Raw genomic sequence first — 25659 nt, 5'->3', positions numbered from 1 at the left:
GGTCAGCCCAAGGGAAACGCAAAGGCAAACCCGTATCAGGCAAAAGGAAAAAGTGAAAACCAGCAGCGACAGAATAAACAATTCTCGAAACAGACTGGTAACACTAAAAAGTCTTCCTGACTATACGTCAGCAAAAATGGTAATGTATCAAAACAAGGTGCGATTAAACATGTCAAATATTACTCAAGTCTCCGAGTATTTTTGTCAAACAAATCAAACCACAGATCCCCTTACACATATACCACTTGCATTAAACGATTCGGTTCAGTGCCCAGGTCGGCGGGAACCAAGTCGTGCAAAACATCGTGCATTAAGCGATTTTGTTCAGTGCCCAGGATGGCGGGAACTCAATCGTGCACAACAAAAACACGGTCGGCCGCACCTCAGGTCGGTGGGCGATCGTATAAACAAACAACCGGCCGAATGCGTGGACCTAGGGAGAATGACGCATCGACCGGTGAAAAAACAGAAACCCGTAAGGCAGAGTCCCTACTCCCCTCCAGGTTGGAAAAAAAGGGGGGGAAGGACGTTAAACGGGGATATAACGCCGCATTCACTCCAGGGGGAAATGGAGAAATCGGCGATGTCAATGTATACCGCCACAAGCGACCGAGGGTTGGTGAGTCCCTCGACGCCGGTGGCACTGCGTCTGCAGAAATGTATTCCCCGGTGGAAAGAAACTATAAACGATCCGTATGTGATATCGATAATAACACACGGGTATCGAATACCGTTGATAAAAGAACCGAAATGCAAAAAAAGAACATGTATTTCGGGGAAACCGGGCTCTACTCAGTCAACAATACTGAAAGAAAGCGTGGAAATACTACTCGAAAAAAAGGTAATTCAGCGGGTACAAAACCCGAAAAATTCTTTCATCTCGAGGTTATTTCCCGTCAAGAAATCCAACGGTGGGTACAGGCTGGTGCTGGATTTAAAGGAGTTGAACAAATTTGTGAAGAAAGAAACGTTCAAAATGTTAACTCCGGCACTAGTGAGAGCGTCAATTCAAAAAGGGGACTGGATGACGTCCCTCGACTTGACCGACGCTTACCTGCACATACCAATACACACAGAAAGCAGGCGCTTGTTACGATTCGTGGTGAACGGTGTAACGTATCAGTACACCGTCCTACCTTTCGGCCTGACGTCAGCCCCACTTCTGTTTACAAAAGTTCTACGCACAGTGGTGGCGTTACTGCACAAGAACGCAGCAGACGTCAACCCCTACTTAGACGACTGGCTGATAAAAAGTCAAAATCGGAACCTGATTTGTCAATCAACCGAGCGGACTGTCAGTCTACTGTTAAAGCTAGGTTTTCTGATAAATATGGAAAAATCAGAATTAATACCGACGCAGAAAATAGTCTTTCTGGGCATGGAACTGGATGCGGAGAAAGGCATGATCCGACCAGCCCAGCACAGAATCGACAATGTACAAAAAATGATACAATCATTTCTAAAACAAAAACAAGCCACACTACGCCAGGTAATGCGACTAGTGGGGATGTTAACTTCGATGAGGGGCTTAGTACCGAGAGCGGCGCTACAGTCCAGACCGATCCAACGCCTAGTGTTAGACGCACAGTTAAAAATGCGACTATCAAAGGACGGGATAAAATACGAAAAACCGGTACTGTTCACACCGGCCTTTCTGGAATCACTTCCGTGGTGGGGCAACCTCAAGAACCTCACGGCGGGGATTCCCATGGACAAGGCGAAACCGACAGTAACGTTGGTGACGGACGCATCCATGACGGGCTGGGGAGGGCACTGCATGGACGGGATTGCACACGGTCAGTGGAACGAAAAACAAAGGAAATTTCACATAAACCGACTGGAAATGCTAGCGGAGCAGTTCTCCCTGCAATCCTTCAAAAAAGCGGTAAAAAACCGGGCCGTGTTAATAAGATCCGACAATCAGACTGTAGTAGCTTACCTCAACAAGGAAGGGGGAACGAAATCACAGTCGTTAAACGACCATGCTGTAGCAGTGCTAAAGTGGTGTGCACAAAACAAAGTCGAGCTGATGTGCAAACATATACCGGGAGTCCAAAACGGTGTAGCGGACTCGCTATCCCGGGGGAAACCCTACGACGACACAGAATGGGAGCTGTCACAGACGGCAGTAAACCTAGTGTTCGACATGTTGGGGGAACCCCAGGTAGATCTGTTTGCAACACCGGAAAACAAAAAACGTCCCGTTTTTGTGACGCGTTATCCGGACAAACAGTCACTGACGTGGGACGCACTTCAGATGGAGTGGGGCGGAATGTTCAGTTACGCATTCCCACCATTTCCATTGATCCACCGAACGTTACAAAAACTGGAACAATCGGAGAACTCGCACATGATTCTAGTGGCACCGAACTGGCCGTCTCAGACTTGGTTTCCGTTACTGCTGTCTCTGCTAACGGACCATCCGAGAAGCCTGCCACAAGAAATCACGTTGACACAACCCGGCGGTTATACACCAACCAACCCGGAGCTGTACCAACTTCACGTGTGGAAACTATCCAGCAATTTAGAATTGCGCAAGGGTTTTCAAGCCAAGTGTCGCAAACAACGACGGCCGGGCTTAGGGATTCCTCAAATGGATTGTATCAATACCACTGGGAAAAATTTCGTAATTGGTGTCTTGCAGGGGATATACATCCACTCTATCCCTCTTTGCCCCAAGTAGCGGAGTTTTTTTCTTATTTGATCAACGAAAAAAAGTTGAAACCGGGGACAGTAGAAAACTATAAATCGGCGATCAACTCTGTACTCAAACTAAGCCTAGACAAAAACATTTCGGATGACCCGACAATCTCCGATCTGTTCAAGGGCTTTATTACACAGGCGGGCCCCATTGAGAGGTACAAAGCACCTGCATGGAGCTTGTCAGTAGTCCTTGAAGCGCTACGACAATTCCCATACGAACCGAAGGAATTGGCGTCACTACAGGACTGGACGAAAAAGACTGTTTTTCTACTAGCACTCGCTTCAGGGAGGCGAGTTAGCGAAATACACGCTCTGTCATTTGAAGACAATTTTACGGTGTTTTATCCCGATAAAGCGATTTTAATGACATCAGTAAAATTCAGAGGAAAAAATCAGAAACTGCACGAGACGGCGACTCCGATCGTTATCCCGGCACTGAGCAATATTTCCAATGAAAAACAAGACAGAATTCTTTGTCCGGTACGTGCGCTAGCTTATTATAAGAAACGTACTTCCGGGGTCAGAAGGGGTCAAAGGTCGATGTTCGTTTGTTACCAAAAAGGTAAACAAAGCTCAGCGGCGTCGAAATTCACGTTAGCGAGATGGGTAAAAGAGACAGTTTACCACGCTTATAGTGATAAGTATTTGAGCACAGAGGCAGGCAAAGTCACTGCCAAGATGCATGACTTAAGAGGCATAGGTAATACACTGGCATTTGCTAGCGGAGCTTCTTTAGCCCAGGTGCTAGCAGCCGGGTCCTGGAAAACTAGCAACACTTTTCTCTCTTATTACCTGAAAGACCTAGCGGCCGAGTCACAGGGCCTACACTCGTTAGGCTACCTAGTGACAGGCCAAGTTGTAACGAAACAATAGGGCATGTAACTTTCCGCAACTGCAAGAATTATTCAGTTAGCGGGAGTTATACAGTTGGGGGGATGGAATTTTTTCAATTCCATAATCAGGTGGGGTAGTATTTATCTGCCAAGAGATATTCTCTGGTAATCTGTCCCATTTGTTTATGAAATTAAAATTTCATTAACCAAAGGGGTTAGTATGCAATACTCTGTAATAAACTTTTAAAACTAGCGCCGAAGGCGCATATTAGTTTTTATGTTTATATAAGAGATTGCATACTTACCTTCCCACCCAAAACCACCCCAGATAAATAGCTACGAATCAATATCGTGGTCAAAAAGATCGAGAAGGGTTATGCGCACGCCACATTGGGTCGTATCTGGGAGCTCTCAAATAGGACCTCACGAATACGACCTACTTTACATATTACCCATATTGCATTATACAAAATGGCTGGTAGGTTAGTTGTTAGTTTTTTTCGGTTTCTTCGCAGTGTGTACTCGATGTTTTGCGTTTACCAGTAATCGTACGTTTTCCTGACGCAGTATTTGAACCAATATCGCCTCGCGAGATAGCGATTCAGTTTGCATGTTTATTCATGTTTATGAACGTAGGATTTATTGACATTTATTGGAATATTTATTGGCATCGGACTCGTTGCGTTGACCCGAATCTTCGACAGCTTGTTAAACGGAAGAATAACAAATAGATTTCCATACTCTTCAGGAGTAAAACAGAGCTGTAACTTAAGCCCAACATTATTTAATCGTTTTTATTTTATAAATGCTCTCCAGACATTTTTGCTATGAACACTTGTGACCCTCCAACCAGTCGGAGCCCAGGAACTTTGATCAACTGTACGCAATCCCTATGAGCGGGGGGGGGGGGGGTTATCGGCTGGTATCTAGTTTAAGAAATAAGGGATGAAGGCTCCAGCCAGCTCATATTTTTTAAACTCGAAAAAACAGTCAAACGGAATGAAAAAATAAAATCTAAAAAAAAATACCAGCTTGAAGAATATTGGTTGCTGTTTAAAATTTCAAATTTGATCATAGTTCCTGTGCTCCAACACGGGGGGGGGGGGGCTCCTTTTACCAAAACCATCACCCCATACCACTCCTAGCCCAATTTAATTGCGTATGTCCCTTCTAAGGACGCCTATAGTTATCTAGAGGGGGTATAGGGAAGAAGGCTTATTACTGAAACAAACGTACACTAGTACAAGTTCGTACTAAAACAAACACTCAATTCTGTCTCAAACCTCAAAATAAGCATAGCTCTAAACCTATTTGATAAATTGATAGCACCCATCATTAGCTATGGGTGTGAAGTATGGGGAGAGGAAGTCACTAAAAATAGCGATATTATTGAAACTGTTAACTATTCTTTCTTCTGATTACTCCTGAGGGTTAAAAAGAATGCTACTAAGCTTGCAATCTTAGGGGAATTGGGAAGATACCCTCTTGCCATAAAAATTATCACACAAATAATTAAATTCTGGCTCAGATCAAAACTTCCATAGACGCCCAAGTTAATAAAAAGCACCTTTGATGAGGTCAATACAGTAAAAACTAGGTGGACAAGAAATGTCGACAAAATAATCAGTGACAACAATCTTGATAAGGCAATAAAACAACAAATAAAAAAAAAGAAACCACACCAAACCAAGACTATCTCTGCTTTACTGAAAGAAAATTATAAAATAAAATGGAAAGAAGCTCTATTTGATGACAACAGAGCAAATGGTGGAACAAACAAATTGGAAAATTATAGAACATTCAAAACACAGTTTAAAATGGAAAAATGTTTAATAACAATGAGTAATATTAAACTGAGACACTCCCTATGCCAGTTCAGAATCTCTGATCACAAACTTCATATTGAAACTGGCAGGCATTGCAGAACTCCAAGGAATGAAAGGGTCTGTAAACACTGTGCTAAAAAGCAGATTGAAGATGAGATACATTTCCTTATGGACTGCAGTCTGTACAATACACACAGAATTGAATTATTCAAGTACTGTGAGGAAATTATACAAAATTTTAGGAAGTTAAATGAACTGGAAAAATTCAATGCAATCATGAAATATTGTTCAGGAATAAGAACTGCACAATACATACAAAAATGTATGCAAATGAGATGTGAGCAGCTCCACCAAAATTAAAAATATTCTTTCCACCATAATTATGACTCTAATGTGATTTTAATGTGATTTTGTTACCTCTTAATAATATTAGCTAGTGTATTGTATTGTACCGTATAAGTTTATTATGATCTTTTGCATGTTTGTAATATTATTTAGCTTTATTTAGCATTCTGTGTAGTTGATTAACATTACTGTATCTTAGTGTAGTTTATTTTATTTTATCTTATCTATTTTTATTGTTATATGACCATAGAACAACTCACTGTAGTTCGTTTTAGTGTTGAATAAATAAATTATTTGACAAATTAATTTATTTTTTAATTCAGCTAATCCTTGTTTGAGGTAGTGATGTCTGGGGGCATTGAAGCATGTACTGTTCCAATGTACTATTTAACATCTAGTATGTTAGCGTGTAGCATTTAACTGGTACAATTGTATAAAACCAGTTTAATTCCTCTCCAGGAATTTGACATGTTTCAATAAATGTAAGGTTATCCTGATATTACTTGTTCTAGACCTGAGTGTTTTTGGGTAAATTTTTTTTCTAAGATTGGGGAACACAGCATTAAAGAACTGGGTAATATTCTTTCCACATTAGACGTAAACAAATTTCACTGGCTAACTCAGGTGACTGTGTATTATTGTTGTCGTTAAAACAATACTTCATACCTTTGTAATTTTTAAACATTATTATCTTGGTATAGTAGTGGTTTATACCCCGGTATAAGGAGCAGTATAAATTTGATATCTTAGAACATAACATGTTTCTGTTTTAGCATGTTTGGTCTTATATTGCTTCAGTGATCAAAACATTCAATCCCATTCCTATACACAAGACAGAACCTATATTTCAAAACTGTAATTGGAATAAACATCTTTCATGATGTTGAATAGTTCCTGATTGGTGTGCTTACTACAGGCTAATTACTGCAATGTATTTTACAACAACTTTCTTTTGGTAACCATCAGGTGCTACAATTTTTTTCTCAATAATGATCAATGTATGTTTCTAATTTGTGTTTATTGAAAATCAAATTATTTTACTAATAGATGTCATCTCTATTACTTATAATAAATAAAATGTGGCTAATGATTTTTATCAAATTTACCGCTGCATGTACATAAATCAGATTAAATTATTACCAGTAGCTGATTTGGATGGCCGATAGACAGTATGAACCTAATAAAATGGTCCATGATTTAACAGTAGAATGTATAGTTTCCTTTCTCAAACAAGTGAATTTTTAATCTAATGAATATTTCTATTTAGTATCCACTGGAATTCAAACCAGTGAATGTTTTTTAAATACACAGTGCCCTCTATGGGTTGCTTGGAGAAAGATACAAAATAATGTGAACTACCCCCGGTAATTGAAATTGAAGATTGCATAGCAATTGTTAGTTTTATAGAAGTTCAAGAAAGATTAATGTCTGATAATTGTAAATGTAGTTCCACCTTGTTCAAATTCTACCATTTAAAATCATGAAGTGAAGAATATCATTTTTCAGGCATGCCTTAATATATTGTGTGCACCATAGTTTTGGAATCAGCTGTCCTGAAAATTCATTTATTTAATATTTTAATCATTCATATTGTGAAAGGTGCAGCATTTGAATATTGCATAATATTGCATATATAAATACAATACTGTATCTTATTGTTCACATTTGTCCAGCCATCTCTTTGTGCTAGGCAGCATTATTCAATTTTTGAGACTAATTGAATCCCACATCCCAAATGCCTGGGTTGAGATTTCTCATGGAAAGAATATTGTTTTGAAATAGAAAAGTGATTGTGTTTACAAATCATTAACATACCATTGTAGCTATATAAGGGGATTATTGGGTTTGGGCCAATTGATATTTAAGGTAGAGATGCAGTTTACCTGACAGGTATTTTAATTAGTTAATTAGGCAACCAAGATGACCTCCCTTGTCCACATAACTATATATTTTTAGAAAGCTTATTGTATGAATTTTAAAATTTTGTAAGTATTTTTTTTTATGGACATTGTAGTTTGAAATATGCACAAAAATGTTTTTTTTTTGGTCAAAAGTGATTTAAAACAAATTCGCTTCTAAACCATGTCTCTGTTTCCTGTCAAAATTGGTTTACGGGTACATCTGTTTACTATGAAGAAAGTTTCGTCTTGAAAACTGTCTACCTGGGCAGCAGCTCAAATTTCACTAATTCAAGTTTATGCATAAATTAACACCCAGGCTAGTTGTCTGTACGATTGTTGTAACACTGTTCAACCAAAAACAATGCCCCTACGGCGTTTTGAAGATAAACACATTGTCAATCATTTGTGAAAATTTCAAAACAAAAGGTCAAAGCGTAAAGTTTATAAGAGACAATTGCTAATTTGTATATTTTATAGTTAAGTAAAAATATATGCTGATTTACATTGCTATTGGATTTAACAGAGTTCCACTAAAAAATGCTCGGCACCATCTAAAAAAAAATTGTTATATATATATATCTGTCAGATTTGTTAAATTTGTGTAAAAATATGGAAATTTAGATTTTAAGTGAATATTTTTGTCATTTTTGGTAAAAAAGGGTTATTTTCGACAACTAGTTCGAAACCATAAGTCCAAATGCTTTCATATTTCCAGCAATGATACGTTGGATGGTCAGATTTGTTAAACTGGTGTCAAAATAAGCAAATTTGGATTTTTAGTGAACATTTTTCTCATTTTTGGTAAAAAATGTTATTTTTGACAACTGGTTCGAAACCGTAAGCCCTATTTACAGAGAGCTTTCAACTAAATATAAAACATAATACAGCTTTAAAGTATACTTTGAATATGTAATAGCACAAGTGAGTTAAGTAACTGGTATTTTTGATGAAAAATGCGATGATTATTCTGCTTATATCAGGTCCCTTAAATTGCACACATAATAATTTGGACGGTCATTATAAATAGAACATTGATACAGTCATTAGAAACAACTTTTAGATCTTCTCAGCTTATTTCAGAAGCCACCACATATATGGCACAACAATTGATCTTGCATTCAGCAATGTCTTATGTAAAACTGGAGTACATTTGTAATTGACTCTTTTATACCTGATCATAAGATTATTACTGCACAGATTTATTGAACATTTGTTCTTGGGTGTAACAAAACAATTACATATATGTACAACGTATCAGGAAAGATAACATTTCAAAAACATGACCACAATTTTCAAACAAAAACATATTTATTTTTTCTCGACCATTTCTCAGGTTTTTGCACATCCATGATTTCTTAAGTTTAGCCTCAATGATGTTTGTCCAATGAAATGCACTATCCTTATGAACACTATAAAAGTTCATAATTGCAACTGCAAGAAACTGCAACTGCAATGTTTTCTAAATGACTGACTATGAATATTACAACCACAATGCCACTTCACTGATTCTTGTTCCATGATAATGAAGACAGCGGACCTATTTCGACCGTCAGGTCGCTTGGTTTTCAGTAGATTAATGATTTATTTCACAGCACAAATCATCACTGTGTACATGTTATGCTATCAAATCACATATGCAATCTATAAACGACAACCATTACAAGTTCTGAATATTAGGGTAACATCCATGTGAAATATAGGAATCTGAGTCTTTGATTTGCACAGAAGATCTGAAGTTTGTGGACTCCTAGTGATACGTCACTCAAAATAGGGAATACTATATAATAGCTTGTGTTGCATGCTCGTTGAATTATGTTTCTTTATTATTTTACCTTTTGATCTTAATAATTATATTATGTTGTTCCTGATAATAAAATCAACGAAGATCCCATAAATTTGCATGCACAAAGTTTCTTAAAAGTGGGAATAAATATAACCACAGTTTGGCAGTGCCATATTTACAATTAAATAATTGTATTTAATGTATTCATGGTCATTAAAGCGTTGCTGCGCATTCCCTGTAAACAAATGTGTATTTTACACGTATTGTGTATGTCATGAGTTCCATATTGATTAGGACAAGTAGTAGTTTGACCAATCATTTTCATAAACAGATTAAACAGCAAATACAGTGTTTATGTTAGCAACATATTTCTTAAGAACATTTCCCATCATTTCCAATGCTACTACCAGTACTGCAGAATTTACAGTTGATGGAAAATGTTACTGATATTAAAATATACAATCAATACAGTTTTTCTCTATTGGTGCATTAAAATTGTTGTTCTCTATTTCTTTTCTCTAATTTTTTTGGAGTATAAAGAAAACTGGTATTTTTTTTTTACAAAATTGACCATCACATTAAATGTTTGCAGTTTTCCCCATAGACCACCATGTAAACTGAAAAAAGGTGTATAGTAATGAAACATTTTATTTAGCCATTTCTGAATACAGTCTTGAAAATGTATTGGTCACCCTTAATTTCTGTGCAAATGAATTTATTCACTGATTTCACCTCAAATTTGGTTGTTTTCCAGACTTTTACAAAATTGTTATATAGGCTTGTACATATGACTTGCATATGAACATCCATTTGTGATACAGACTTATTTAACATGGACAAACAGTGGCAATTTTAGTGCTAAAAATACATCAAAATTCCCTGTTTTGGCCATTTCAGAAACAGATCTTGGTAATGCATAGACTGATTACATTCAAACTTGGTACAATGAAAACGAATGGGACCTTGATGCACGAGACATGCAGATATAATTAAAAATGGCTTACTGGTGGCCATTTTGTTTTACCAAATACAGTTCCAGGTCTCTATATTGGAAACACTGGAATGGTCAAGTTCAAACTTTATACAAACACCATACAACATGTGCTACTACTTGATTCAAGATTTAGTACTAAAAATGCATTAAACTTATTTAAATTGGCCTTTCTGAACTAATATTGAATCTTGATGCGCGTCCTTTCCTTTTGATTTAACAAATATAATTCTGGTTCCATATCTTGAAAGTACTTGGATAGTTAACCTGAAACTTTAAACATGCACACAACTCGGGATGCATATTTTTTATTCATATTTGTTTTTTATTTGTTTTTTTATTTTTAGAATAGTGTGTTTTCTTTTTTGTTTTTTTTTTAAATTATAGTTTTTAAATTTCTTTTTGTAAGACCTTTTTATTCTTCCCTGAGGATTTTATGCATCTAATAAATATTATTAAGATGACTGCAGAAGGCCCCATCTTGGATGGATTTTGTTTTTTATGCAATGACTTAAACTTCATAACCAATGAGGACTGTATAACTTGTTAATAGTATTTTTGGGAAGGCAATACAGTAAAACTTGGGTTTTATCTATTTATAGCAGTTTAATTGTACCACAATAAGTCAAAGGTGACATTGTACACTCTTTGCCCAAAAACAATGTTTCTGGCCAAATTATTTTTTCAAAATTGATGCATTTCTTTACTACCATGGCCAACTACAAAAAAAAACATTTGACATGTAATCTTTGAATGATGTGCATGGTGATCTGAAACATTATTTTGTTTTGTTGAGCTTAAACTATATATAAATCTTAAAAAACATGGCTAAGAAAACAGAAATTCTGTGGAACCACAGATAAATCATCCTTGTATATATCATGTGTGTTTGACATTCTGAGTACATGCTTTTCTAGTTTGTATGTTACATTAGTATAGGAAAATGCAGAAAGTATTTGGTGTCCCTTGATGCCCTATTTTCACAGGTTCGTACAGAGTCCTGTCAGGAGCACTAGTGCATATAGAGATAGTCACACAGTGTTATAATGAAGACATTGCACACTAGACTTGATTAACCTATTTAACAAGTTTATAATTCCATAGTTTGTAATAAAATGTTGAGATGACGATGACATAAGTATCCACCACATTCCAGTATATTACTTACATGCACTGTAGGCAACTTTAATACAATTATGAGGGTATTAGTGACAACTGATTTTCATTGATGTCAGTTCAAATTTAAATAGCTAATTATTGCTACTGCAGAACTGACACTTGCCATATTAGTCATCTAGAAGGCAGCACATTTACAGTTTTCAATTTTTTTGGAAAATTATCTTTACCTACTTAAGATACTTGATGAAATTTGTGGTGCAAATTTTCACTGGCCCTTTAAATTAGTTGCTCATAATTGTGGATGTACAGTTATTTATATTTTGTGGACACAAATCTCAATTGTCAGTTTTGCGCCTAAAATGTCACACAAATCATATGGACATTCAGAACCAAGTTTATTTAGTATGGAATAACACTGCAACCATTTACAATTATTATAAAACAAAATGTGTTTTATTAGAGAACCTATATAATATAACTGAGGATGCTGATAAAGAATGCCATATTTTTTCCTTTATATTCTTTAGAACAAGCTGTATGGAAACCAACATTACTGCACTGTATACTGGATATAATATAAATTAATGCTGGCTAACCTGGAATTATCAACATTGTATAGATGTGGGTGCAACGTCAGGACAGACATTTTGCCAGATTATTTCAGTTTATAATGAAAATATTTTTTTGATAATCATCTTATAAGCTATTTTCATTTGTTAACTTGAGTCTCGAGTCCAGGAAATAATTCCCTTTCCTCGATGGGTTAAATAAAGTGACACTGAAACATTACAATGAAAAGAAATTGTTTCAGATGATATTTAAATGTTTTTCATATTAAAAGTGCTGATAATACCATGAACTAACAAACATTCATTGTCAGCTGGCTACACATGAAGCTCCATGCAATACATAACCCCCAAAAATAGCTTACTGCGGAAGCACCCAACACTGTTCTGTACACTGTTCTAATACATTTGGAGTTATTGCTATATACCGGTACTGATAGAAAATTGCGTATTTCTAAAGATGCAATACAGTACAATTTATTAACTCATAACAACCTACTGAAGGAGGTTAAAGGTTACAACAACAACAAAAATTACAGAAAAAAAATTAATCAAATTACAATGGCTAATAGTTTAAAGACAACCAAAAACAGACTAAAAACAGAATAAAAGTTAGTAACGGAAATATATAATAAAGTAAAATAAAACACCAAAAAAAAACTATAAACTGAATATAAAAACAAAAACCCAATGAATAGGTGTAAAAAAAAAATAAAAGAAAAAGTCAATGACTAAGTACCAGGGGTAGGTGCTGCTGTCTAATAGCAAAGCTGTATTTCAGATATTGTGCCAGAGGAATTGCTAAGTTATTATTTGACATTATTTTTATGAATTTATTTTCAGGTGTGAGATTAGTAAAGTCAGGAATAATCTTTTCAGCTTCATTGTATAAAACGACCCTCTCTTTACTATATACTGGGCATATTATGAGGAAGTGATGTTCGTCTTCAATATCATTTTTATTACACAATTTGCAGATTCTGTCGCTACTTTTGATTCTGTTTTGTCTTTCTTTTTCAATTTCTAAACTGTGATTGCTCAGTCTGAATTTAGTTAGGGTACTTTTCAGTTCTTTATTTTTTAGCTTAATTAAGTAGTTTTCCAAAATGAAGTTTGTTTTAAATTTTTTGTAAGTCCTCAGTTTGTTTTTTGTATTAGTGTTTTGTCTGTTATCATCATTAATTGAGTTAATCCAATGCTTTATAAATACATTTTTTATTTTATCGTATATCCGTGACATTTGTGACGATTTTAGCTCATTATTGTCAATATCTGATAGTGTTGTATTTGTAGATTTAAATACAGTTATTATTATTATGCGTCTTATATCTACTTCAAACAAAAGTAGCCGCTATTCATGATGAGAACTGGAAAACCAACTGTAACTTGGGTAGCTGGTAAACTGACCTAGCTGATGACAAACCACTATCAAAAAAACTTTCGACCCCCATGTAGCCACGTACGGCCGTCAGCTATATGAACTGAACTCCGTCTACAAATGTTCATCTGCCGACACGTTATTGGACTTTCCCACCCACGATGACAACCAATAAATCATGTTTGTAACGTCTGGTCTGATTACACCCAGCAGCACAAGCTCTAAATCAGGGTCATATATTGCAGATTTGTATTTGAACAAATAATCGTGCATGGGCATCCTGTCTTCTAAGCTTTGTGAAAGCATAAGGTTTTGAAAGCATTGTGCATATTTACAACTTTCTCGCATTTCACACGTAATGCGCCATATACTGTAAAAGGATCAATTGTTCACCGGGTTTTAATTTGGCTTATTTCGCTGAATGAAAAATGCGCTAAATTAAAACCCAGTGAATATGTAAAATTTAGCATAGAATACATTATCTAAATGACAAAACCGTGAATTTAAAACCCACTTAATATACCTGAAATGGTAAATCAGCGAAATTTAAACCAAGTGAAAATTAGTCATTTTACAGTATGTGTATCGATGTCGCCATGCCAACGTTTCGTTTCGTCCTAGTTGTGATATTTATCTGTAAATGTCAGACCATTGGTCTGAGGTTCATCGCAGACTCTATTTGAAAGGCTGCAGCTGAGGTTTCATGTTGATCCGTCGAAAATGGCAGTTACTTATCACACAACAAAAACTTATTAGTTACGACAATATTTTCTTAACATTTTATGGAAACAATTCGTAGTGTGCATAAACCTTAAAGAAACATAATAGACAAAACAGTAAATTTTAATATTACTTGTTCGTGCTGTTTTGCAGCACTGCGAAGGAAAATGAAAGATTACAACAATTAGCACATATGGCTGGAAGTTACATTTGCTCCGTTGTGTAGACAGGTTTCAACATTTCATCAGATAATACAATTTATATCCAATCATCTAGAACAAACTTTTCTAGAGAACACACGCGCACAAAGATTTTGTGGTCTCGTATTGGGGGGGGGGGGGGTCACAGTAATATAAACAAGGATACATTTTGCCGAGATATTCAAATCAGTCGCTATTATGATTTACAGAGGCGGCGGAACGAAATACCCCATGGAGGGGCGAGATCTGCTCATCACCCCTCGCTTACTAGGAGGACCCAGGGGCATACTCTTCCTTGAATTTTGAAATCTAGACCCTCTACAACCTAAGCTATTTCCTTCATTTTGAGGGGCAAATTGTGCTGACACAAAAGGTTTCAGCTTGATTTTCGAGTGGCGGCATATTTTACGTGCCCCTGAAGTGGTTCTCGTTTTTAGAATATTAGAAATAAGTATCGGTCTTATTTCTGATCAAGATGGGTATGAATATCGGTAGTATTTTCCCAATTTGGTGTATTTATGGTTCCGTATATGAGCGAATATCTCCACCTCAGATTCCGGCCTCATATCCCTAGGTAACTGTTTTATTCGAAATAAACAGTGAGGACAGAAATGGTACTTTGGTATAAACATGGGTATAGATTTTGCCACTATCCAGTTATAAAATTGGCCACACTTTTGAGCACTTCCCTACCCAGCTATGTATCAACTGCCCCCCCCCCCCCGCGTGCATGCCCGTGAATGTGGTTATGCAATAGAAAGTAATGTCTACACGTAGGTAGGGTTATTAAAATCGAGAAAACAAAATACGGGTATATTTTTTCCGACATATAAGATAAACGGAAAAGAGGTTACTAATCAATCTTCAAGTTTTACATTTTTGTAATTTCTTCTGTGAATCTCTCCGGCGAACCTACCAGCGAATCTCCGGTAAGGTATACTTAGTAGTACGTGACGTTCAGAATTCCCCCGCCCCTGAATAATCGCGAAGAACAGACTGGCGTGTTAACTGCATAAATATGTATAATTTCCTTCCTGAATACAGAACTTAGTTGATCTAATCGTTAAGGCGTATGATACATTTTGATGTGAGATAATTTGTAATGAATAGTTCAGCCAAACACTGAATTATATCATGATGGTGGTATGATGAATTATATTTTTTTTCAAAATGATATTTCTGGATTTCATAGAAGTATATTTTCATTTTTTGGCCGGCTAATGTTGAATGTGCAAACCTCATTCAGGAACATGTATATTCGGTGTTTAGAATAAAGATGGGCAAAATGCTAACAGGGCAATCGTTTTTATTGATGTGTTGAAATTACGCCAATAGGGTATGCTTTTGATGTTTTTGTTAATTGAATGTTGTTGTTGTTGTTGTTGTTGTTTTTAAAAAATTGTGTACGTATTTGAAATTTATTTAAAAAGCTGAAGAACCCTTGTATCATCAGAGGGACTGTGCATCATCATAAAAATAGCGGATTTTGCAAGGAATAATGTTTACTTGCTCTCTTGACTGAGCACTTAAAACCCAGAGTAAAGAATAAATTTTATAAAATAGTCGGATGGTTGAGATCATATACTAGTATCACATGGATATGTGTAGTGTAGTCAGATGGTTGAGATCATATACTAGTATCACATGTATATGTGTAGTTGTAGTTGGATGGTTGGGTGATATACAAGTATCACATGGATATGTGTAGTTGTAGTCGGATGGTTGAGGTGATATACTGGTATCACATGTATATGTGTAATTGTAGTTGGATGGTTGGGTGATATGCTAGTATCACATGGATATGTGTAGTTGTAGTCGGATGGTTGGGTGATATACAAGTATCACATGGATATGTGTAGTTGTAGTTGGATGGTTGAGGTGATATACTGGTATCACATGTATATGTGTAATTGTAGTCGGATGGTTGGGTGATATACTAGTATCACATGGATATGTGTAGTTGTAGTCAGATGGTTGAGGTGATCTACTAGTATCACATGGATATGTGTAGTTGTAGTCGGATGGTTGAGATCATATACTAGTATCACATGGATATGTGTAGTTGTAGTTGGATGGTTGGGTGATATACTAGTATCACATGGATATGTGTAGTTGTAGTCGGATGGTTGAGGTGATATACAAGTATCACATGGATATGTGTAATTGTAGTTGGATGGTTGGGTGATATACTAGTATCACATGGATATGTGTAGTTGTAGTCGGATGGTTGAGGTGAAATACTAGTATCACATGGATATGTGTAGTTGTAGTCGGATGGTTGAGGTGAAATACTAGTATCACATGGATATGTGTAGTTGTAGTCGGATGGTTGGGTGATATACTAGTATCACATGGATATGTGTAGTTGTAGTCGGATGGTTGAGGTGATATACTGGTATCACATGGATATGTGTAGTTGTAGTCAGATGGTTGAGGTGAAATACTAGTATCACATGGATATGTGTAGTTGTAGTCGGATGGTTGGGTGATATACTAGTATCACATGGATATGTGTAGTTTTAGTCGGATGGTTGGGTGATATACTAGTATCACATGGATATGTGTAGTTTTAGTCGGATGGTTGGGTGATATACTAGTATCACATGGATATATGTAGTTTTAGTCGGATGGTTGGGTGATATACTAGTATCACATGGATATGTGTAGTTGTAGTCGGATGGTTGGGTGATATACTAGTATCACATGGATATGTGTAGTTTTAGTCGGATGGTTGAGATGATATACTAGTATCACATGGATGTATGTAGTTGTAGTCGGATGGTTGGTGATATACTATACTAGTATCACATGGATATGTGTAGTTGTAGTCGGATGGTTGAGATCATATACTAGTATCACATGGATATATGTAGTTGTAGTCGGAAGGTTGAGACGATATACTAGTATCACATGGATATGTGTAGTCGTAGTCGGATGGTTGAGGTGATATACTAGTATCACATGAATATGTGTAGTTGTAGTCGGATGGTTGAGGTGAAATACTAGTATCACGTGGATATGTGTAATTGTAGTCGGATGGTTGGGTGATATACTAGTATCACATGGATATGTGTAGTTTTAGTCGGATGGTTGGGTGATATACTAGTATCACATGGATATATGTAGTTTTAGTCGGATGGTTGGGTGATATACTAGTATCACATGGATATGTGTAGTTGTAGTCGGATGGTTGGGTGATATACTAGTATCACATGGATATGTGTAGTTTTAGTCGGATGGTTGAGATGATATACTAGTATCACATGGATGTATGTAGTTGTAGTCGGATGGTTGGTGATATACTATACTAGTATCACATGGATATGTGTAGTTGTAGTCGGATGGTTGAGATCATATACTAGTATCACATGGATATATGTAGTTGTAGTCGGAAGGTTGAGACGATATACTAGTATCACATGGATATGTGTAGTCGTAGTCGGATGGTTGAGGTGATATACTAGTATCACGTGGATATGTGTAGTTGTAGTCGGATGGTTGAGGTGATATACTGGTATCACATGAATATGTGTAGTTGTAGTCTGATGGTTGAGGTGAAATACTAGTATCACGTGGATATGTGTAATTGTAGTCGGATGGTTGGGTGATATACTAGTATCACATGGATATGTGTAGTTTTAGTCGGATGGTTGGGTGATATACTAGTATCACATGGATATATGTAGTTTTAGTCGGATGGTTGGGTGATATACTAGTATCACATGGATATGTGTAGTTGTAGTCGGATGGTTGGGTGATATACTAGTATCACATGGATATGTGTAGTTTTAGTCGGATGGTTGAGATGATATACTAGTATCACATGGATGTATGTAGTTGTAGTCGGATGGTTGGTGATATACTATACTAGTATCACATGGATATGTGTAGTTGTAGTCGGATGGTTGAGATCATATACTAGTATCACATGGATATATGTAGTTGTAGTCGGAAGGTTGAGACGATATACTAGTATCACATGGATATGTGTAGTCGTAGTCGGATGGTTGAGGTGATATACTAGTATCACGTGGATATGTGTAGTTGTAGTCGGATGGTTGAGGTGATATACTGGTATCACATGAATATGTGTAGTTGTAGTCTGATGGTTGAGGTGAAATACTAGTATCACGTGGATATGTGTAGTTGTAGTCGGATGGTTGAGGTGATATACTGGTATCACATGAATATGTGTAGTTGTAGTCGAATGGTTGAGGTGATATACTAGTATCACGTGGATATGTGTAGTTGTAGTCGGATGGTTGAGGTGATATACTGGTATCACATGAATATGTGTAGTTGTAGTCGGATGGTTGAGGTGAAATACTGGTATCACGTGGATATGTGTAGTTGTAGTCGGATGGTTGAGGTGAAATACTAGTATCACGTGGATATGTGTAGTTGTAGTCGAATGGTTGAGGTGATATACTAGTATCACGTGGATATGTGTAGTTGTAGTCGGATGGTTGAGGTGATATACTGGTATCACATGAATATGTGTAGTTGTAGTCGGATGGTTGAGGTGAAATACTAGTATCACGTGGATATGTGTAGTTGTAGTCGGATGGTTGAGGTGATATACTAGTATCACATGGATATGTGTAGTTGTAGTCAGATGGTTGAGGTTATATACTAGTATCACATGGATATGTGTAGTTTTAGTCGGATGGTTGGGTCATATACTAGTATCACATGGATATGTATAGTGTAGTCGGATGGTTGGGTCATATACTAGTATCACATGGATATGTGTATTATATGTACATGTCGGATATTTTGTCTTTTACGCCTTGATGAGTCTGTCACAGGGTTCACAAAGAATCACGTGTAACTGCCCCTTAAAAGAAAAATAACATTGCATACTCCGAGGTTAGTATTAAAGCCAATCGGCGAATTTTGCAGGGGCTTATTGCCAGTAGCCCATATTCTCAAAACCGTGGCGAAATGAAACATTAAGCTCAGTGGTTAGTTTACGCATCTTTTAAATGTGTTTTGATTCACAGAGCATTCGGCAATCAACTGCAAGTCAGTTATGTGAATATGAATTGCATTCACTGGCAGCCGTACTAATGAACAAGTTGAAATCGCATTTAACGGTAGAAATATGATAATTCTTAAAACATCTACATTTCTATGAAAGGCCTCAGTACTCTATATTGTTTTAATTTGTATGTAGCTGTTGTTGTATTTTCTGATTTAGTAGTAAGTGCAATGTATATTTCATTAAATGAGTGAAACAAAGACGTGGAATTCATCACCTAAACTGAGTATAATAATTTGTCAAAATAGCAATAGAAAATAATATTTCTTTGCCATTACCCAATCTCATTTAATATACTTATTAGACAACAGAAAGACAGACAATATGCAGGGTTACATCCTTAAATGACGATTCACCGTGAATGGAAGGGGTTCACTGCCAAGTTGAAGCTCCTTGTGTTGGAGAGGTATAGGTACATTCTGCGCTACGGAGTTCTCATTTCAAACTCTTTTCAGTGTAATGTAGAACTATGTCTTATTATGACAACACATCTTCATCAAAATGTCGAAATTTGAATATCCATTTTAGTACAATTTACCCAAAATGGAGCCTGAGTTTTAAGACCTTTTCTAATATAAATAAGAAGTGGAGTTTAGAACACCTATTAAAACATACCATCTTACATATTTCGACATTGAGTTTGCAAATAAAACATTCCCTTGAATGGTATCATCACACTGCTGTCATTTGAAATAAAATTTGCACTCTGAGAGAATTTATAAAGCGTTATTAGTGTACTGGAAAATGCCATTCTCTGTAATAGCACGGACTGTGACAAAACGTGAAACCGTGAGTTCTATATAAGTTTGTTGAACGTAAATAATTCCATTACAGCATTAAAACATGAAACTTAGTGCTGATGGTCAATTCAAATAATGGGTCAAATATTTTTTTAGTCTATGAAGACGAATCATGTATATTTTATGTAATAGATTGAGAGTTTCCTGTCACCCAGATTATTTGGAAATCTGTTTTTCAAAGCTAAATTTAGATAGCACCGCAGTTCTATTCAACCCACACATTTATAATTATAAGCAAACGCTGTTTTATTTTAGAATTATCTTGCGAGCATCATTGTTTGTTGTCATCAGAGTACTTCGCTAGGACCTACAGGACTCTATAGTAAACGTGTCGCTCTCCATGACCAACTTCTACAAAGTACCGAAAAATCTAATTGTTGAAAACATCACTACCGGTAAGTTGAAGATTATGAACTGGAACTCGAAGGCCTCAAAACACATTCTGTGCCCAGGAATATAACGGCACACGGCGTTTGAATCAGTCACAGTACCGACCGTTACATCGCGAGTCATCGAATAGTAGCACCGCAAACCAAGGGTCATTCAATAACCAAACACTCCCTTGCTCTGTCCGACTGTGTGCGACCCGAGTCCACGTCGCGAGCTCAGTTTCTATTTACGAAATACCAAATATATTGATACTAATGGGCCCGGCAACGTTAAATTATAATGTGCCACAACGCCATTGAACAATCAATACGTCACTTCCTGAGTCCTATTCGTGAGGTCGTATCTGTGAGGTTCTATTCGTGAGGTATATAGCGTGCGCATACATCAATTGAAAAGATCTGGAAGTATGCAAATCAGATGACAGGGGAAGGACGCCCCCTACGGGAGCTATCCACTGTTATTTCGATTTTATTTAACCAGTATTATATGATAATTGGCAATTATCCCATTTGTTTATGAAATTAAAATTTCATTAACCAAAGGTAAGTATGCAATCTCTTATATAAACATAAAAACTAATATGCGCCTTCGGCGCTAGTTTTAAAAATTTCAATGAATCTAGAATTATGCAGACCCAATTAGTTTCCGGTAAATATTTGTGCATATTAATCACCTAATTTGCATAATTAACCAACTTTCACACTGATATCTCAGGTACTATACATCACATATCAATGAATGTACATGGATGCTGTAGGACAATAGACAGACCTGAATAATTGTGGGTTAAAATCTGTACATATTAATTACCTAATTTGCATAATTAACCAATTTTAAGCTTTCACACTGATATCTAAAGCACCGTAAAAACTCCAAAATTTCGACCGGTTTTAAATAATTGGTGTTAGATATGTGACGTGTTTTTAGAGTCAAAATTAAGGTGCATTTTCGGACGGTCGAATTTTTCAGAATAGAAGTCAGCAAATGAAAAAATGGGGATGATAGACAGTGTGCTTCATTAGTTTTTAAAAAATGCAATGTCCGTCAATTGACGTAAACTTCCTCATGTTTCACGGTAAAAGCAAAGGTCGTGGCCGAGTTGTAACTCAAAATCTAAACAAAGTCATCAATCAGTGAGTATTATGACAAGCAAAACAAAACATCAAGACGCGGAGAAGAGGTCAGCACAAAACTAATAGGTCAAAAGACAAAGCTGTCTCGCACTACCTAGAATAACTTGCGAATGTTCGAAGTACAGGTACCCATTGGACAAAAGTTGCATGGAAGTTTAGCAAACTATCTCCCCGACCCAGTGCAATGTATCCGGTTAGAATCAAAGCTCACGTGTCCCTTATTTGAGGGACCAAATTCTGCCGTAAATTCGCCCTTGGATTAAAAAATAAAATGGGATTTAAGAAAATAAAATGGGACTTTTAAGGTGTATTTTGGCGTCATTTTTCGGACATTTCAATCAATCCTGCCGGCTAAAATAGAGTCTAAGTTTTACCGTAGTCATTGACGTTTGTCTATTCATGGAGGTAGAAAAGAGACCTCTTTTCTACCTCCATGGTCTATTCAAGAGTACACGTGTATGATTTTTATCGTGACTAGCGTGAGCGGGTAAGCTTCCTTTCGAGAATGAGCTGTTATCACTGTGAACAATGTTAAATTATTCTTCAGATGACCAGTTTATTTTTTAAAAACAACTAATTTTTTTATTTAAAAAAAATCATGCCGTTTTCGCATCAAAATCCAAGCCAAAATATCGTACTACAACATCAATCTATTTAAATAAGCTATGGTAATTTGAACACGTTGGCATCATCCAGCTTTTTGATTGGTTAATTAGCGATTTGACCTATTTGACCTAAGAGAACATGGCGGATATCCTACAGCATCAAACGTTTATACGAGACCGGAATCATTCGCTTACGATGAAACTAAGTTGACTTTTATTTGTATTTCATAACCATTCAACAAATTTATTTTGTGTACATTATTATAATCACTACTGAGTACAGTAATAATCAACAATTCAGAAACGCAGCATGCCGAGATTTTTGTGTTCGTTTTTATTTGAAACTTCGTTTATTTAGAATATATTTTCGTTACCAATAAAATAAAAATCTCTCAGTCAATCAGAAACCCGGATTCATGCCTTCGAGGAAGGTCCCGTTTGAACGCTCACATCGTTTTTTTTTTCGTTTGGGGGAAAACTAAAACTGGTCGCAATTTTCGAATAAGAATGAGTCGGCAATTTTTAGTGGAGTCGAAAATTTGGAGGTAAATAAAACACCGAAAACCCGGCAAATAAATAGGCGTTCGAATTTTTAGAGGGGTCGAAATTTTGGAGTTTTCACGGTACTAATTATTCCATTTCAATGAAACTTAGTACAAAGATGCTCTAGGACAATGTACAAACCTAATTAGTTTGGGGTAAAAATCTGTTCATATTAATTCCCTAATAAGCATAATAATTCATAATTTTTTGGTTCTAATCACATTTCAATTAAACTTGGAGACATAGATTTTCTGTTACATTGCGCAGACCTCATTAGTTTTACACTCAAATCTGGTCATATTAATTTTCTGATTTGCATAATTAGTTTTCAGCTAAGTAATTTCGAATTATATTTAATGTGTCTTCAATACTCTCAGCACATGGGAGTTCTTTCTAAGCTTTCTTTGATTTGGTTTATAATAGCCTTACACATTTGAATACCCCTGCACATGGTAAAACAGACCTTGATGGGAAAACAAATTGATTGTGCCGATAAACAAGCTTGAAAATCTTTGCTGTTACTTCATGGACGTTTTCTAGGAGTTTATGTTTTTCAAAATACAAGGTCTTTAACAAAAAATAACGTATACTTATTGTCGTCGGATTAACACCAAATTTTCACAGCTTTAAGGTGACAACGAGAGGAACTTGAATGTGTCCAGACAAACTATTTCATCGATTATTTACCAACGAGTTGTGGTTTGAGTTGGGGGCAATGTGACTAAAACAGTAATTGAAATTCAGCACACTATTTTTTAAAACGCGTTGCTTGAATAAAACTGACCAGACACATTCAATTTACCAGACTATTGAACAACTAGGAAAAGTGAAAAAAATACTTCTTATCGCCAGCATAAATGCGTAATTATTTTTTTTACAGAAAAAGTAATGTTTCACCTTTGATTGAGTAACGCGTCGTAGAATGCAGATACGGGCATGCAAAATACACTTGTGAAAAGCTTGAAGTCTGGCGATTCTAAAAATATATACTTTCCCGGGTCTATTTGTAGTCATTTAGTCACAATTAGAAGATGAAAACAAGTATGCAAATAATAGTCCCGCTACCTTAAAACAAAGCAATGCATATACATGCATTTGTTCTCAATTGGCTAATACATAATGCCGACTTTTCATCATACTTCCTGTCAGAGGCCATCTTTGCTGTCAGGCACAGTACTAAGATCACGCAAGATCCAGTTTAACTGCGTTTTGGTGGTCCTGTCAAATATTTAGCATATTTCTTTAAGTTAAAATGGGGGCAGAATGATGATGCTCTTCGGTAGAATATTTTCTTGTTTGGCTTTGTCTCTTTTATGGGATTACATTGAGTACTGCTGTTATGCAAAGCTATATAAGAATACATTTCACAGGTTTCAATTACAATTTTGAGAAAGATAGTGACACTCAAAATAACAAAAACAGATATTTATCATATTTGTATGGGTATAAGCAACTGGTATTGTTTATTTTCAGGCAATGCAACTAGTTTCCTATTCAGTTTATATCCCACAATGGAAGTCTACGAATCATCTGGGAGAAATGGACACTACATGTATATAAATCTGAATCAACAAACATTACCCAATGGATTGGTATGTAAATCCATAAATTATTCTTTTGTTGTGCACCATCCCATAATATGCAAGACTTAATAACAGCATATGTCATTTCTTCAACTAGTTTTCTCAATTTGGCCTATAGAGGGAACAATTTTCCACTCACTTCTTTCCTTGAGAATGTTACAATATTCAAGTTGATGCCAGAAGTGAAGTTTTTTGTTTGGTATACTTTTACAGAACTAACGGTATTGCTCTTTGCAATTATATCATCTTTGCTTCAAAACATTCAGTATTGTATTTTGCTTGATTCAACTTTGGCACAAACTAATCCACCAGTGAATAACGGTCGTCAGGTGAGTTTTCCATCCACATATAAGTTTGACATGATTTCTATAAATGTTCCATTGCAGGGCATGGGTGGTCAATTAAATTACTTTGGTTTGTGGATAGATGCCAATTTTGGCAAAGGCAGCAGTAAGGCAAAACCACGGTGCACGACGTATGACAGTCCACAACTCTCAAAACAAGAAAACTTTCAAGTAGATGTTGTGGAAGTGTGGCATGTGGGTCCAATCCAAGTGATCTCAGAGGTAATAAATTCATTTTTATAATGTCATGTATAATATTAACTTGTATGTGTTGTGATATATTACTAGTAGATGAGTGGAATCCATCTATATACCTCAACAATTGTCTGCTGAAAGCCTTCACAGCCAAAATTGATGAGAAAAAATAGCTTCAGCTGTGATGTGTTAAAAGTATGCTCCAGAAGAAAGAGCTCCACAAATGGAAAAGAATGCAGTTCACTGCTTTTCTATATCACTTTTTATTATCCAGATATTCAACTTCATAATCAGTATCTGTAGTCACCATTTCGATTTTACACATTATGGGTAAAATATGACATCATACGGGTAATCACTGTTACCAATTATTTCATGTATAACTTGAGAAATACTGCAAGATTGAAAATAGATTGTTGAAAACAGAATGTTTTTGCAGTCAACAGGTTATACAACCTGTATAAGCTATTCTCCTAAATAAATTGTATAAAATATACAAAGAATTGAGCATTTGGTGGAACAATGTAAAAATTATTGTTTTCAGGTACATATATGTTGCCATGTCAACCATTTTATACGTATTCTATACTGGTTGACATTGGTATGCTACCGATAGTGGTTATGTTGTCATACCCTACCCATAATCCACTGCTGGAGAAT

At 36.1% G+C, this 25659-nt stretch overlaps 1 protein-coding gene across 1 annotated transcript in view; it reads left to right on the top strand.

The window, feature by feature from the left end:
• Positions 1 to 25659, top strand: part of LOC100376951 (MTOR-associated protein MEAK7-like) — a 46492-nt gene that overhangs the window by 19616 nt on the left and 1217 nt on the right. Inside the window, exons 6-7 of the mRNA XM_002741592.4 lie at positions 24351 to 24469; positions 24847 to 25026. Of these exons, the coding sequence (XP_002741638.2) occupies positions 24351 to 24469; positions 24847 to 25026 (299 nt within the window). The remainder of the gene's footprint in view (positions 1 to 24350; positions 24470 to 24846; positions 25027 to 25659) is intronic.

This window comes from Saccoglossus kowalevskii, chromosome 6, assembly GCF_978046115.1.
Source record: "Saccoglossus kowalevskii chromosome 6, keSacKowa6.1, whole genome shotgun sequence".
Lineage (NCBI taxonomy): Eukaryota > Metazoa > Hemichordata > Enteropneusta > Harrimaniidae > Saccoglossus > Saccoglossus kowalevskii.
Note: the sequence above shows the minus strand (reverse complement) of the source record. Positions and strands in the feature narration are given on the sequence as shown.